This window comes from Phyllobates terribilis, unplaced genomic scaffold (genome assembly GCF_046119375.1).
Source record: "Phyllobates terribilis strain yellow unplaced genomic scaffold, ASM4611937v1 Scaffold_259__1_contigs__length_2703414, whole genome shotgun sequence".
Classification (NCBI taxonomy): Eukaryota; Metazoa; Chordata; class Amphibia; order Anura; family Dendrobatidae; genus Phyllobates; species Phyllobates terribilis.
Window position 1 is genome coordinate 2612540 of NW_027363019.1, and position 17087 is coordinate 2629626.

A 17087-nucleotide genomic window follows, 5' to 3' on the forward strand; every position below is an offset into this window, starting at 1 on the left:
CACTGCCGAGAAAACACAAAGCACCAACAAGTCAGCTGCGAGAAGTCAGGCTGTGTACTCGTGACGATCTTCGTGGCAACACACCCGTGACAAATGTCCCTGCTGAGGGCATACTGGTCGTGACTTAAAAGCAATACATCAACTTTATCACACAATACACTTTATCACACAATACAGTTGCGATACATTGTCTTGCTGTGGTCACATTATGTAAACCCAGAAGAAGAAAGCTACTCAGTGATATAGTAATTGTCGCTTGATGTTTCTTATGTATGAATTCTGCCCATTGCCTTCCATTATGTTCCACGCTAACCTTGAACGAGATGACAAGGCTTTACACTCCGATTCTCTATTATTAGTTGTATTATATTACAAACTGAGTAGATGTATCCATGATTATACACCGATAATAATATGTTTCTACATAACTTGTTCTTATAATTTCTGATTGGTGGCCAATTGCGGAGTGCTGTTCGTGATCGGCCACATCAACGTGACGTTTTCCCAAATTACCTTTGTGGTTATAAAGGAAGCCGTCTATTTTGGTTAAACTTTCTTATACTTATGACATTTGTCCGAGTGCTTATGTCGTCTTCACTGGACAGAGTGTAATAGGTCTGGGAGGTGGAACCTCTGAGCTACTATACAAAGGGCAGTCCTTGTAAGGAAGCGGGTGGCTCCCAGGGAAGGCGGGTAGGTAGACACGGCAAGTGACAAGGACAGTCTCAGGGTAGAAGGGCAGGGCGGTCACAGCAAGTGACGGGGACAGTCTCTTGACAGGCGGGTGGTCACGGCAAGTGACAACAGGGTAAGAGTCTCTAGGCAGGCAGGGGGTCACGGCAAGTGACGGCAGAGCCTCCAGGTAGGCTAGCAGACAGGTAGCAGGTGAGCGCTCCCAGGTGAGCGAGTAAGAGTCTCTGGACAGGCAGGTGGTCACAGCAAGTGACGGCTAAGCCTCCAGGTAGGCTAGTAGGTGGGTAGCAGGTATCAGGCAGGTATCTGGCAGGTACTTCCTGGTCCGCAGGCGGACTGATCCATAGACAGACTGGCAGGTGCTGGTAGGCAGACTATCGGACCACAGGATTGCAAGCAGGTAGACAGAAATCAGGCAGGTATCAGGCAGGTATCAGGCAACGGGACCTGAGGGCTGAAGCAGAGTTGAAAAGCTTTGCAACAACATTGCTCGGGCACCTCCATTTTGGAGGAGGTGCCTTATATATAGTGAGGTACTCCGGCCATTGGCCGGGGACTCCTTAGGACGGCGGCCCCTTTAAGAGAGAGGGAGCAACACTTTCCTGGCTCCAGACCAGCAAGGGGAGTTTCTCCCCTTGGCAACTGGGATCTGGAGGCGGGGTTAGTTAGTCTTAGTGTGAGGAGTTGAAGTCAGGACGTCGAGGAGAGAGGAGCTGGGGACTAGAGCTGCGCAGCAGCTCACCCCAGAAGAACCAGCACAGAGGAACTGGACACCGGAGTCCGAGGCTGTGGTGGCACCGAAGGCCCAGCAGCAGAAACCGGAGGGCAGGAGACTGCAGGTCTCCTAGCCCCATCAGACGCCCGGAAGCTCAGCAGCACCGCAGGGCCCAGCGCCGCCACGTGGGAGCGACGCATCAGCAAGGCCCGAGCTGCCTGCCATACGGGTGAGCACAAAGACGCGGGGACGAGGGCCACCGCACAGCTACAAGCAGCAGGGTCAAATAGTTTAGTGGAAAGGGAAGGCCTCCAACTTCACCTGGCAACGAGGATTCTTTACTTGCTTCCAGGCTGCCCGGACTTCCACTTCTAGCCAGTACCCTAGTCCCGGCTTGTGTAATCACCACCAGTAAAGCTATGAGGAAACCGCCATTAAGTTGTAGACTGATTATTGCTGCGCCATCAACCCCTGCACTACAACGCCCAGCATAACCCATAACATCTACACTGCCCTGGAGCTAAGCTCTACCTGTGGAGAGCCACACCATCCCTGCTGCAGTAACATCAGCTCCAGAGGACCTGCTCCGCAGCGGCGGCTCCCTTAGCCGCATACCACAGGTTGCATCACAAACTTTATACAATCACTATAAATCCCCTATCAATAACCCCTTTTTATTGACCGCCCTGGGTCACGGACTGGGTCACCGCCACTGTGACATCCCCCCAGCATCTACCGGCCTGGCACCAGGTACCCCAGGGCCCAGGGGGCGCGTCAACTTGGCGTCACAAACAGGATTCACGAAGCCCGGTATAACCAGGTCCTGTGTGCCATAGACTTTATTGAACTGTATTATCACATGGTTTGCCGCCCGCCGAGGGCAAACAAGAGGCCCCGATCCGGAACCGCCGGGTAAGAGATCCTTCCGCCTGCAGAGCAGCATACTGGTGCGTGAGGAGATGCCCAGGACCTGGCTAAGGTTCACTAGGGGGGAGGAAGATGCCCAACATGGAGGATTCAGCCGCAGGCGCGGCCGCCGCCACTGTAATGCCGTTATCAGTGCCGTACATACCGGGGGCGGCGTGGTTGCCCCAGTACTCAGGGGAGTCGCACACCCTGAACGACTTTGAGGAGAGACTGCGCAGTTTGTTTAAAGTGTACCCCCTGTCTGAGGAGCAAAAAGTCAGCATCCTCATAGGACAGCTAATCGGTGCAGCCCAGAGAGAGGTGAAGTCCTGGCCAGGCAGAGATAAAGGCACTGTAAAAGAAAATTAAACATTGACAAATCCCCCGGCCCAGATGACACACCAACCACAACCGATGGATCCAGTAACTAAGGCTCCAATCACATCTACAAGACTACAGTGACTAGGACCAATGGATCCTGTAACTAAGGCTCAGATCACATCTACAAGACGTCACCGACCACGACCAATGGATCCTGTAACTAAGGCTCAGATCACATCTACAAGATGACACTGACCACGACCGATGGATCCTGTAACTAAGGACCCGATCACATCTACAAGACGTCACCGACCACGACCGATGGATCCTGTAACTAAGGCTCCAATCACATCTACAAGACGTCACCGACCACGACCAATGGATCCTGTAACTAAGGCTCCAATCACATCTACAAGACAGACACCAACCATGACAGATAGATCCTGTAACTAAGGCTCAGATCACATCTACAAGACAACACCAACCACGAACTATGGATCCTGTAACTAAGGCTCAGATCACATCTACAAGACAACACCAACCACGAACTATTGATCCTGTAACTAAGGCTCCAATCCCATCTCATTGACGGCACCAACCACAACCGATGAATCCTGTAACTAAAACTCAGATCAAATCTACAAGACATCACCAACCATGACCCATGCATCCTGTAACTAAGGCTCTGATCACATCTACAAGACGTCACCAACCGCGACCAATGGATCCTGCAACTAAGGCTCTGATCACATCTACAAGATGATAACAACCAAGAATGATGGATCCTGTAACTAAGGCTCTGATCACAGCTGTTAGACATCACCAACCACGACCGATGGATCCTGTAACTAATGCTATTTCTCCATTTTAGTTTATTCCCCCTACCTTCACACCCCGGTGCTTCCCTCTGCTATTTGTGAAAGAATATTTTGTGTGCCTGGAGTTTTCTGTTTATCCCTGAAGAAGAAGTGGAGGGCTAACTCAGGAGTTAGGGTGAGGGTGGCGGCCTCGGCATCCTCATCTTCAGAGGTATCCCGGGGAATAGGGTGAGCAGACTTACGCACTGTAGTTTTTCAGAACCCTAACACGTCAGGTTTGGGGACCGTTACTTCCAGGCAACCCCTAGTAGAGGCCAAGATTGTTCTCTGGGGGGTGTGACAGGGTTGTAGTTTTCAGGGAGGCCTGTAAGCTTTACTTCCGGTTACTTCCTACCTCCGCAAGTACCGAGGAGCAACAGGTGGGGATAGTAATCGCGCTCCTTTAAGGTGACCCCCAAGCATGGGCTTTTTCTCTCCCGCCGGACTCCCAGTCTCTCTGGACAGTGGAGGAATTTTTTCTTACCCTGGGTCTAATATACGTCGACGCCGACCGTGTCTCCCTGGCTGAATCCATGCTACGTCAGCTGCAGCAGGGAGACCGGCCGGCAGAGGAGTATTGCTCTGAGTTTCGGAGTTGGTCCACGTACACTAAGTGGAATGACCCCGCACTCCATAGCCAATTTTGTCAAGGGCTGTCTGCATGGTTAATGGATACCCTTGCATTATATGAGACTCCAGTCTCCCTTGAAGTGGCCGTGTCTCTGGCGATCCAGGTTGATCGCCGTCTTCGCCAGAGACACAAAAGGACACCCCAATGTGCGGGAGATCCAGGGCTAAGGGAACCCTGGTCTGAGTCATCTGAGAAGCCCATGCAGTTGGGTGGGGCAACTCATTCTAGGGATCAAACTGGAGTTTGGGCATAAAGGGGCTGTGTGTGATTTTACTGTGGAGGGAGGTGTCATTACATAGGTGCTTGTCCTTCCTTACCTCGCCGTAAAACAGCCGCCGGAAAACCAATGAACTCGGGTTGCGGGGAGGTTGGCAACCCAGGTGTACGTGTCGCCTCCGTGAGTGGTTCTCAATTCTTCCTACCGGCCGAGATCCATCTGGGCAAAAATAAAGTGACCATTTCAGCCTTTCTGGACAGTGGGCGGGGTTTAATTTGATTGACGCTGAGTTCGTCCAGGCCCAGGGCCTCAAACCGCAAACACTGTCCAGACACATACCCTTGAGCCGGGGGTATTTTTCTCAAGTAATCCGAGGGTTACATTTACAGGTTGGGGCCATACACTCAGAATGTATTGACTGTTTTGTGCTAGAGGGCCTGCCCTCTCCTGTGGTTCTGGGACTACTGGGGCTCACACTGCACAACCCTGTAGTAGACTGGCAGACGCAGGAGGTGGTTAAATGGAGCAAGTATTGTCATGGTCACTGTTTTGGCACTCGGCTGGCTAGGGTGGATACCCAGTCCGTGCCTAAATACCTGTTAGACTTTGAGGATGTGTTCTCGGAACAGGGGTGTCAAAAACTCCCTCCCCATCGTTCTTATGACTGCGCTGTTAATCTGGTTCCTGGAGCCAAGCTGCCAAAGAGCAGACTGTATAGCATCTCGGGTCCGGAGAGGCACTATATTGTGGAAATTTTGGCTAAGGTCATATCAGACCATCCTCATCCCCTGTTGCTGCAGAGTTTTTCTTTGTTAAGAAGAAAGATGGGGGGTTATGCCCCTGCTTATATTTCCGCAAACTCAATCTGATCACGGTCTGGGATTCATATCCGCTCCCTCTCATCCCGGACCTATTTAATCAGATTGTGGGTGCAAAATGGTTTTCTAAACTGGATCTCAGGGGGGCATATAACCTCATTCGTATTAAAGAGGGGAACGAGTGGACGACGGCCTTCAACACGCCTGAGGGTCCTTATGAAAACCTTGTGATGCCCTTCGGGTTAACTAATGCTCCAGCTGTTTTTCAGCATTTTGTTAATGACACCTGGCAGGAAGATTTGTGGTGATCTATCTTGATGACATATTAATTTATTCACTTGACCTTGAGTCACATCAGGTACATGTCAGGCAGGTCCTTCAGATACTCAGAGACAATAAATTATTTGTCAAGCCAGAGAAATACATGATTTTGGTTGAGGAAATCCCTTTTTTGGGTTATATTTTATCGTCCACCAGTTTTCGCATGGATTCGGCAAAAATTCAGGAGGTACTGGATAGGGAGCGTCCTGAGGATTTAAAGGCGTTACAAAGGTTTTTGGGTTTCGCTAACTACTACCGCAAGTTCATCAAAAACTTTTCTGTAGTAGCCAAACCTCTGACGGATAGGACCAGGAAAGGGACAGACTATTCTAAATGGTCCAGTCCAGCCAGGGAGGCATTTAATACCCTAAAGGAGTGTTTTGCATCTGCGCCGATTCTCATACGGCCTGACGTCACTCAGCCATTCATTGTAGAAGTTGACGCGTCTGAAGTGGTGGTGGGGGCTGTTTTGTCGCAGGGTGCGTGTCCTGGTAAATGACATCCGTGTGCATACTTTTCTAAAAAGCTGTCGCCCGCTGAGAGAAATTATGACATTGGTAACAGAGAACTGTTGGCAATCAAGTGGGCTTTTGAGGAGTGGCGTCATTTTTTGGAGGGGGCATTTCATCCGGTTATGGTAATCACGGATCATAAGAATCTGGTATATCTAGGGTCTTCAAAACGTCTAACGCCCAGACAAGCAAGATGGGCGTTATTCTTTACCAGGTTTAACTTTTTTGTCACTGTCACGTATAGGCTGGGGAACAAGGGCATTAAGGCGGATGCCTTATCTCGCTGTTTTCCTGGAGGTGGAGATAATTGTGAACCGGTTCCTATACTTCAAAAAGGGGTTGTGGTTGCATCTACAGGTGCTTCTTATAAAATTAGAATATCATCAAAAAGTAAATTTATTTCAGTTCTTCAATACAAAAAGTACAACTCATATATTATATAGAGTCATTACAAACAGAGTGATCTATTTCAAGCGTTTATTTCTATTAATGTTGATAATTATGGCTTACAGCCAATGAAAACACAAAAGTCATTATCTCAATAAATTAGAATAATTAACAAAAAACACCTGCAAAGGTTTCCTAAGCATATAAAATGTCCCTTAGTCTGTTTCAGTAGGTTCCACAGTCATGGGGAAGACTGCTGACTTGACAGATGTCCAGAAGGCAGTCACTGACACACTCAAGGAGGGTAAGCCACAAAAAGTCATTGGTATAGAAGTTGACTGTTCAATGTTTATAGAGTGCTGTATCCAAGCATATTAATGGAAAGTTGAGTGGAAGGAAAAAGTGTGGTAGGAAAAGGTGCACAAGCAACCGGGATAACTGCAGCCTTGAAATGACTGTTAAGAAAAGGCCATTCAAAGATTTGGGGGAGATTCACAAGGAGTGGACTGCTGCTGGAGTCATTGCTTCAAGAGCCACCACACACAGAGGTATCCAGGACATGGGCTACAAGTGTCGCATTCCTTGTGTCAGGCCACTCATAACCAATAGACAACACCAGAAGCGTCTTACCTGGGCCAAGGAGAAGAAGACCTGGACTGTGGCTCAGTGGTCCAACGTGTTGTTTTCAGATGAAAGTAAATTTTGCATTTTAGTTGGAAATCAAGGCCCCAGAGTCTGGAGGAAGAGTGGAGAGGCCACAATTCAAGCTGCTGGAGGTCTAGTGTGAAGTTTCCACAATCACTGATGGTTTGGGGGCCATGTCATCTGCTGGTGTAGGTCCACTGTGTTTTATCAAGACCAAAGTCACCGCAGCCGTCTACCAGGACATTGTAGAGCACTTCATGCTTCCCTCTGCCGACAAGCAGGGTAGTTTATAAGTCATGATTCCGTATGAAGATTAAATATATAGCTACCTTGGGTACAGGAAGCCAGGAGCGTACCAACGGCTGGATGGTGTACATCCACCCCAACACGCGTTTCGGCGAACCTTAGTCAAGGAGTATGTGTCAGTGTCAATGTGATCCCTTTTAAATGTGCCCACGCCAATCACCAAGTGTGTAAAAAACCGGATGTCCATAGTCTGATCGATAGGTTTGAGGACCTTTGATGACGCATACCGCGTCATGATAGGCGGGGCGGCCCGTGGCGTCGGCATCACGTGGCACCCGCATCACAGTCAGCTGACCGCGGCGCAGGTCGTCACGATGTAGCAACCTAGAAACAGAAGTTTTACAGCCGATTGTTTTGACTTCATCTTGAAGGGTTGATACACCAGAAATCTGTTCAGACCTCTCAAATTTACTATAGTTCTGAAAGTGCCATCCAGCTTCTTTATCAAGAAAAGGGGGGAATATAATCCCTTTCCTTATTCTTCTATGGGTACCTCCAAGAGGACCAAAAACTCTGCCTCCAGGACTAACTATTGCTTGGAAGACCTTCTGAGAGGTGTCACCATGAAGGTTCGCAGGGGTGGAAGGATAGTCTGGAATTCCAATTTTAGGTCTGCTTCCACTATCCCTAGAATCCTGACATGGGATGAATTTTATTCGTACGCATGGAGGAAGAGGGAAAGCATTCCTCCTTCCGGGGGAATGACATCACTGGGAAGACTTCCTTCCCCCTGAAGGCGGCCCTGCAAACATGAAACCTTTTTTTTAGTCTTCTGACTTCCTATTTTCCCTGATCCCTAGGAGGTCTTTTCCGGCTGTATCTTCTATTCCAAAAAGTACTCCTGTATTCTGGGATAGACAAACTGGGGAATCCTTTCTTTTTATCTCCAGCTTTGTCCAAGATGTCATCCAGAACTTGACCAAAAAGAAAGCCCCCATCACATGGGATAGAACACAGTTTGGTCTTTGACTGGACATCCCCAGGCCAACTTTTTACCCATAGCGCCCTACGAGTGGCAATAAAGAGGCCCGCTAACCTGGCTGCCAGCCTCACTGAGTCTGTTGAGGCATCTGCAATAAAAGCTGCTGCTCCCTGCATCAGCCAGGATCTTTTCCCTTGGGACATTATCCTTCGGTTGACCTTCTAGTTGTTGCAACCAGATAATCATAGATCTGGCTGTACAGGTCGTAGAGACCGCTGGCTTCAGGGCACCCACCGAGGACTCCCAGGTGTGTTTTAAGTAACCATCTGCCTTTCTATCCAGATAGTCTTTCAGAATACCCACATCCTCAAAAGGCAAGGTAGATTTTCTGGATGAATTGGCCACTGCTACGTCTATCTTTGGGATCTTATTCCACGAGTCTTGTTTTGGCATCTTCTCTTAGAAGATGATGGTAGTGAACCCTTTCTCTTCGTTTTTTTCTCTTAATGAGAGCCTGAATCGTTTCATTAATTAGAAATATGCACCTCTTTTTTTTTTTGCTCTAATTCACAAAACATGAACTCTTGTATGGATTTGGGGGTCTTAGCATCCGAGATGCCCATGGTAGCTCTCACAGCCTTAATCAACCTATCTGTGACTTTTATAGGAAAGCATGGCCTACCCCCTGTATCGCCATTAAAGAATGAAAAGGAACAAGAATCCAATCCACATTCACCTTCCGACTTTATAGATTCATCTAAATCAGGTGATAGTTTTTTGGACCCTTTCCTTCCCTTTCTATTCCTTTTTTTATGAATAAGGGTCTCAAGGGAATTCTTAACTTGTGCCCTGATCACTGATCTCAAATCCATGAAGTTAGTGGATTCTTCACATGTGGTTTTCTGTATACAATCTGCACAGTCTTTTCTGCCACAAGTCAGGTAACTTATCCCTACAAAGGGTTCACTACTTATTCTTTTGTGCCACATTTCTTAAGCCGTTCCAAGTAATTAGAGACAAGAAAAAGGGACTTAATTACCATGGTGAAATTTCACAAACATCAGTCAGCATTCTGGAGTTTAATAAGGGTACCAGACTCAGAGGCTGGATCAAATCACACCATTATTCATGGTTGGTGGTACTGTCACTTCTGCAACTCATGAGACTGCCATTGCTGTGTGAACTCTGATCCTGGCACTGCCGTTCCTCCATATCACGTGGGGAAGGAGAGCCAGAGCAAACCCACTCTTTTGGCAGTCAGGCGTGATTTTAAAAGAGGGACCAGCCACAGCAACTCCCCCACACCCTTGTGCATGCCTTCTCCAGACCCCCTGGAAGTGAAATCCAACACTTCAGGTCAGAAGTCTCCGGCATGCTCTTCATCAGGGCACACCAATCCCAGGGCGTCCTGCACATGCGCAAGCCTGGGACATTGTTGGAGCCAGCAGGCTTCAAAAAGGACTTCGGTGCTCGCATCTACATGAGCCCTCAAGTGACCAGCGGTGGCGCTTCCAGGACCTGACACCGGCACTATAGCCAAGGAGCCTTTCTTCCAGGCAAGGCCTGGGTAAGTTTCTCCTTTAACTTTCCTCTCCTGATTCTTCAGCTTCAGGTTCCCTCATGGACAGAAAACCAAAATGATGCGGGGTAGAGGTGCAGCCCTCTTATTCAGTACGCTTCCTGTCCTTATTGGGTGAATTCCCTCTCTCGTGTGGCGCTGGTCATGGGGGAAAGGAAAATTTTAGAAATTGTTCTGGTATTCAGTGAGATTAATGACAATCTTACTTATCAAAGGGGGTGTACTCATTATTCTGAGCAATTTTATTAAAAATTTTAAAACACACAGTGTACATGATTACAGTTTCTTTCCTGTATGACTTCTCTCATGTCTAACAAGATACGATTTCTTTACAAAAGATTTCCCACATAGTGAACATGAATACGGCTTCTCCCCAGTGTGACTTCTCTCGTGCATCACAAGACTTAATTTACCTGTGAAGGCCTTCCCACATTCCAAACATGAAAATGGCTTTTCTCCTGTGTGAATTTTCTGATGTTTAATAAGAGTCCCTTTATCTGTAAAGCATTTCCCACATTCCAAACATGAAAATGGCTTTTCTCCTGTGTGATTTCTGAGGCTGGTGACTCGGATAAACTTATCCTCAGAAGCAGAGGTGACTCTTGGTCTTCCTTTCCTGGGGCTGTCCTCATGTAAGCCAGTTTCTTTGTAGCGCTTGATGGTTTTTGCAGCTGCACTTGGGGACACTTTCAAAGTTTGCCCAATTTTTCGCACTGACTGGCCTTCATTTCTTAAAGTAATGATGGCCACTCATTTTTCTTTACTTAGCTGCTTTTTTCTTGCCAGAATACAAATTCTAACAGTCTATTCGGTAGGACTATCCGCTGTGTATCCATCTGACTTCTGCACAACACAACTGATGGTCCCAACCCCATTTATAAGGCAAGAAATCCCACTTATTAAACCTGACAGGGCACACCTGTGAAGTGAAAACCATTTCCGGTGACTGCCACTTGAAGCTCATCAAGAGAATGCCAAGAGTGTGCAAAGAAGACATCAAAGCAAAAGGTGGCTACTTTGAAGAACCTAGAATATAAGACATATTTTCAGTTGTTTCACAGTTTTTTTGTTAAGTATATAATTCCACATGTGTTAATTCATAGTTTTGATGCCTTCAGTGTGAAGGTACAATTTTCATAGTCATGAAAATACAGAAAAATCTTTAAATGAGAAGGTGTGTCCAAACTTTTGGTCTGTACTGTATATTTTTTATATTATTCACAGCTACATAGACATTATTGCATTAAATACAATTAATCAAAGCTATATTGATGAATCATATACTATTATACAGAAAGTTTTTTTCCTTAGAATATAATAGTGCATCAAATCTATTCTATTAGTTCTTTTTAAATTAATCCTCCTCTATTAGATAAAATTTCATATAATGCCATAAGTCCCCACAGTCCCTCTTCATATCTACTCAACTCTCCTCCTCCAAAACCAGCTTCTCCGCCATCACAGAAGATCAACTTTTCTCTCCAAGTAACATCTCACCACCTGTGAACTTGACCCAATCCCGTTCCACCTCATCCCAAACCTGCAGTCTTCATCCCAACCCTAACCCACCTCTGCAACCTGTCACTAGCAACTGGTATCTTTCCCTCATGCTCCAAACATGCCTCGATCACACCCATCCTCAAAAATCCATCCCTTGACCCATCCTCTTTGACTAGCTATCACCCTATATTGCTTCTCCCCTATGCCTCAAAACTACTGGAACAACACGTCCATCTTGAGCTGTTCTCCCACCTCTCCTCCTGCTCCCTCTTTCACCGCCTCCAATCTGGCGTCCGACCGCACCATTCTTCTGAAACTGCCCTGACTAAAGACACCAACGACCTACTGACCGCCAAATCCAAGCGACACCACTCTGCCCTTCTCTTTCTGGACCTGTCATCTGCCTTTGACACAGTAGACCATCATCTCTTGGCATCACAAACTTGGCCCTATCTTGGATCTCTTCATACCTAACAGACCGGACATTCAGCGTCTCCCACTCACACACCACCTCCTCACCTCGCCCCGTATCTGTCAGTGTTCCCCAAGGCTCAGTTAAAAGACCCCTGCTCTTCTCCATCTACACCTTCGGCCTGGGACAGCTCATAGAGTCTCACAGCTTTCAGTATCAGCTCTATGCCGATGACACACAGATCTACCTCTCTGGACCTGATATCACCTCCTTACTAACCAAAATCCCACAATGTCTGTCTGCTATTTCATCTTTCTTCTCTAGATTTCTAAAACTTAATATGGATAAAACTGAATTCATCATCTTTCCACCATCTCGCTCAACCCCCCATCTATCAAAGTCAATGGCTGTCCACTCTCCCGAGTCCCGCAAGCTCGCTGCCTCGGGGTGACCCTTGACTCTGATCTCTCCTTCAAACCTCATATCCAAGCCCTTTCCACTTCCTGCCGACTCCAACTCAAAAATATTTCCCGGATCCGCATATTCCTGAACCACGAATCTGCAAAAACACTAGTGCATACACTCATCATCTCCCGCCTCGACTACTGCAACCTCCTGCTCTGTGGCCTCCCTTCTAACACTCTAATCTATCCTAAACTCTGCTGCCCGACTAATCCACCTGTCCCCCCGCTATTCCCCGGCCTCTTCTCTCTGTCAATCCCTTCACTGGCTCCCCATTGCCCAGAGACTCCAGTTCAAAACCCTAACCATGGCATAAAAAGCCATCCACAGTCTGTCTCCTTCATATATCTGTGACCTAGTCTCCCGGTACATACCTGCACGCAACCTCTGATCCTCACAAGATCTCCTTCTCTACTTTCCTCTTATCTCCTCTTCCCACAATCGCATACAAGATTTCTCCCGTGCATCCCCCCTACTCTGGAACTCTCTACCCCAACACATCAGACTCTCGTCGACCGTGGAAACCTTCAAAAGGAGCCTGAAGACCTACCTGTTCCGACAAGACTACAACCTGCAGTAACCACCGCTCCACCACACTGCTGCACGATCAGCTCTACCCTCACCTACTGTATCCTCACCCATCCCTTGTAGATTGTGAGCCCTCGCGGGCAGGGTCCTCTCTCCTCCTGTACCAGTCGCTGACTTGTTTTTCTTCAAATTATTGTACTTGTTGTTTGCTATGTATACCCCTTTTAAACATGTAAAGCACCATGGAATTAATGGTGCTATAATAATAAATAATAATAATAATGCGACTTATCTAATCTAATCTAGTTTAATATAAACTAGTGATTGTATGATGAGTGCATTGTTGAAAAAAGCCTGGGACAGGCTGAAACATCCTTTGGAATTGGCAATGAAATAAAAGAGCAATTATTCACTGAACACGTGAGTGCCGGGAATTACTTCCTTTCTGCATATTCTACTCCACGTGCACCACCACCACCGATCCACCATCCCTGTATTCATATTGGGATACGAGCACACATTTTTCACCATCGCTGCAACAAGCCGGATTTTCAATTAGGAAGAAGCCGCTAGAATTATGGCGCAATCCACAATATCAACAGATTTCCTGACAATCCCAACAAGTGAGTTCAAAAGACGGGACTTTGAGAGGGGAAACTAAGAGGTTGATTTCATACGAGTTGCATGCTGAAACACTTGTAGAATATTATCGAGAAAAGAAAATACAGCAGGACTTAAGGGTTTAACCTACGCTCGACGCTGTTTTCAGAAGATAATATATTCTGCGATGATTTTGAGCAAGTGCTTAATAAATGCTCTATGGATTTGATGTTACTAACAATTGCAGATTGCATAAAGCCATCGCTGACCTTAAAGTTCAGAGTGCTAATATTGAAGAGCAATTAACCTCCTGTTTGAAATCTGATGAACTTTCCATTGTGAAGGAATCTTTGTAATTCTGTTCTGGATATTCATTGAAAGGATTTACAAGAGAGAAAAAGAAGGAAATTTACTCGTGACACTGAAGACTATCTAAATAATAAAGTTTATAGATGGCGAGAGCAAACTTCCAATAGGATTAGAAATCCCAGACAATGTTTTAGGAATGATTTTTATTCATCTGATTCTAGCAGCGAGTTCTTAGGATCCTGGAGGAATCCACGTCCTTTTTCCTCGCGAACAAAGAAGCAGAACATCACAAGAAGAGGAGGAGAGCAGGTCGCCATCACCGACACAGCTACACCTGCGATGCAAACAAGATCTCGGTAGAGAGGAGTCCCTTGTTATAAACTTTTCATCAAAAACTTTTTTTGCAATTCAGATGCAAGTATTGCAGAAAGGACTTTCATTTGTTGTTATGTCCAAACTTAATACATTTCAACTTGATTTGGACATTAAGTTTCTCCGTAATGTCAGATTAAAACGTATTTTTCAAATGTGATTACACCTGCGCGCACTTTACCTGTATTACAGTTGAAATGATTTACTGCATCTGAACTGGGATTAAGACAAAGAAGCTTTTTCTCTCCACCCAAAATTCACGTATGCAGATAGACAAAGTGGTCCTTATCCAAGAATGAATTTGGGTTTTAGAAAGAGACAAGCATTGACTTCTTTAAGGCATGACGATTCGATCGAAATTAAACCGGCAGCCAAGGGTGGTTCAGTGGTGGTAATGGATCATTACAAATATAAAAAAAAGAAATCCTGCGACAATTGTCAGATCAGACGACCTATGTACCACTGAGCCATGATCCCTTGCCCAAAATTCAGAGGAAAATTTCCAACATGATTGATAAATATAAAAACCTGGGTATTATTGATGATAAATTAGCGGAGTTTTTGGTGAAGACGGATCCCCTTACACCTGTATTTTATATACTGCCAAAGGTGCATACAACCTTAATTGATCCTCCGGGCAAGGCCAATTGTGGCATCAACTAACTCGGTATTATCCCCGTTATCAATCATGTTGGTAGGATCCTCCTCACACTTTTAATCAAAAAAAACCCAAAAGCATTTCTTCTGGATACTAAAGATTTTTTTGACAAAAATTAAAATGATTGATGATAGTGGAGATGATACTATATTAGTTACCATTGATGGAGCTAATTTATACACTTCTAGAGAACATCACAAGGGACTTGAGGCGATCCATTGGATTTTGAATTTAAATGAATTTACACACTTCCAAATTGATTGCATTATCGTTTTTTTACTCTAGTCCTCAATGAGAACTATTTTCTCTTTCAAGACACTTTCTATTGTCAACGGAGGGGTTTGGCGATGGGTGCTAATGTGGCCCCCCCATATGCTAATGCATATATGGCATTCTTTGAAGAACGATTTATATACAAACATACTTTATTTCAAACACACGTGAAAACGTGGTATAGATATATTGACGATGTCATTTGCATATGGGAGGGGCCACACTAGAGGCAATGCAAGATTTTGAAAAATATCTGAATAATATTTGGGATGAATTAAAATTTACCACGACAAACGATTTGCGCAGAATTAAATTTTTTTAGATACATCAATTATTAAAAATTATAATAGTCTGGATACAGATTTATATAGAAAAAAAAATACGGACAAAAATAGTGTTTTATACTTTGAAAGTGCGCACTCTTATTCTCTTAAGAGGGCTATCCCTAAATCACAGTTACAAAGGATACGCAGAATTGTGTCCGAACCATCTCTTTGAGAACAGAAACTTACTGAAATGCGACATGATTTTATGGCGAGAGGTTATCCACGCCACCTGTTAGAGAAAGTTAAAGAGGATTCTCTGTCTAATAAAAGATCTAGAAGTGCATTATCACACAGGATACCTTTTGTCAGGGATTATCATCCAATCAATTTAAAAGTTGCTCATATTGTTAAAAAACATCGGCATATCTGACATCATGCGTATCCTCAGATATCACAGTTTGAGAATCTCCCATTGATTTGTAACAAAAAGTTGACTAATATTAAAGATAAATTAGTGCGTGCGGACCTAGGTAGTGAAAAGAGAGAATCTAAACAAACCTTTATTTCTAGTAGAAAAAAACGGTACATATCCATGTTTGGGATGTTTCCAATGTAATAATGTTGCTAAAGGAGAATTTTTTTTTTTATGACTCTCAAACTGGAAAACCACGAAAAAGAAAAGTTTTTTTACTTACCTCTCCAATAACGTGATTTATATGATAAAATGTCCCTGTGGTTTAGCTTATAGTGGAGAAACCACGCAATCAGTTGGTACAAAGATTAATAAGCACAAATCCACAATAAGGTGCGGAGATATTACCTTTATTGGTATTGCCATTACCTCTTCCACCACATTTTCAGGGAAAAAAAAACACATATTATCGCACAATTAAAATACCAAGAGCTGGAACAGGTGATAATTCCTATAATTCCTAGGAGGGGTGGTAATATAAAGACAATGCTCCTCCGAAGTGAGGCGTATTGGATACATAATGTAAAAACGTTATCCCCGAATGTATTAATAAAGGTTATGAAATGAGTCGCAATATATTCAATTTTATCTTTTATTTTTACCTTAAATTTGTTTGTGATTAAAAAATATACCGTATTTTTTCGGACTATAAGACGCACTTTTTTCCTCCAAAATTTTTATAGTCCGAACTGTGCCCCGTACTATATACCTATGGCTGTGGGTGGTGAGGGGAGCGGCGGCGGGGCACAAGAGGCAGGAGCCGCCTGCTGCAGCCTACACTGTGCCCGCTGCTAAAGAAAATGAATATTCACTGCTCCGCACGCCCATGGGCGTGGAGAACAATGATTCATTTTCCTCAAAAACGCGCACACTGTAGCCGCAGTGCGGCTCCGGCTGCCGCTGTTCGGTTTATGTTCCCGCTATTAAAGACCATGAATATTCACTACAATCCTCTCCCATGGGTTGTAGTGAATATTCATGGTCTTTAATAGTGGGCACAAAGACTGCCGTCCGCAGCAGGAGCTGTGCTGCAGGTACTGTGTGAGTTAATGGTCACTGCTCCACACACACACAGTTCTGGCGCAGGGAGCAGTAACTATTTCAGAACAGCATCTCACACTGTGAGGGCGCATGGCAGGGACGCCATGCGCGCCTTTCATAGTGAGTGTCGACAGCAGAGTGGGACGTAGCGCTGGAGGAGAGAGGAGGTGATTATAATTGTTTATTTTTGTGTGTGCAGTATGATGGGGATCAGGGGATGGCCTTGTATACTAGGATGAGGGGTGCCATGCATACCAGGATGAGGGGTGCCATGCATACCAGGATGAGGGGTGCCATGCATACCAGGATGAGGGGTGTCATGAATACCAAGAAGAGGGATGAGGGGTGCCATGCATACCAAGAT

General features: G+C 45.4%; 1 protein-coding gene across 1 annotated transcript in view; it reads right to left on the minus strand.

Annotated features, from left to right (window-relative positions):
- LOC141219299 (uncharacterized) overlaps window positions 1-17087 on the minus strand; it is a 63851-nt gene that overhangs the window by 37016 nt on the left and 9748 nt on the right. The window contains exon 4 of the mRNA XM_073666067.1: window positions 15906-15951. Coding sequence (XP_073522168.1) covers window positions 15906-15951 — 46 coding nt within the window. The remainder of the gene's footprint in view (window positions 1-15905; window positions 15952-17087) is intronic.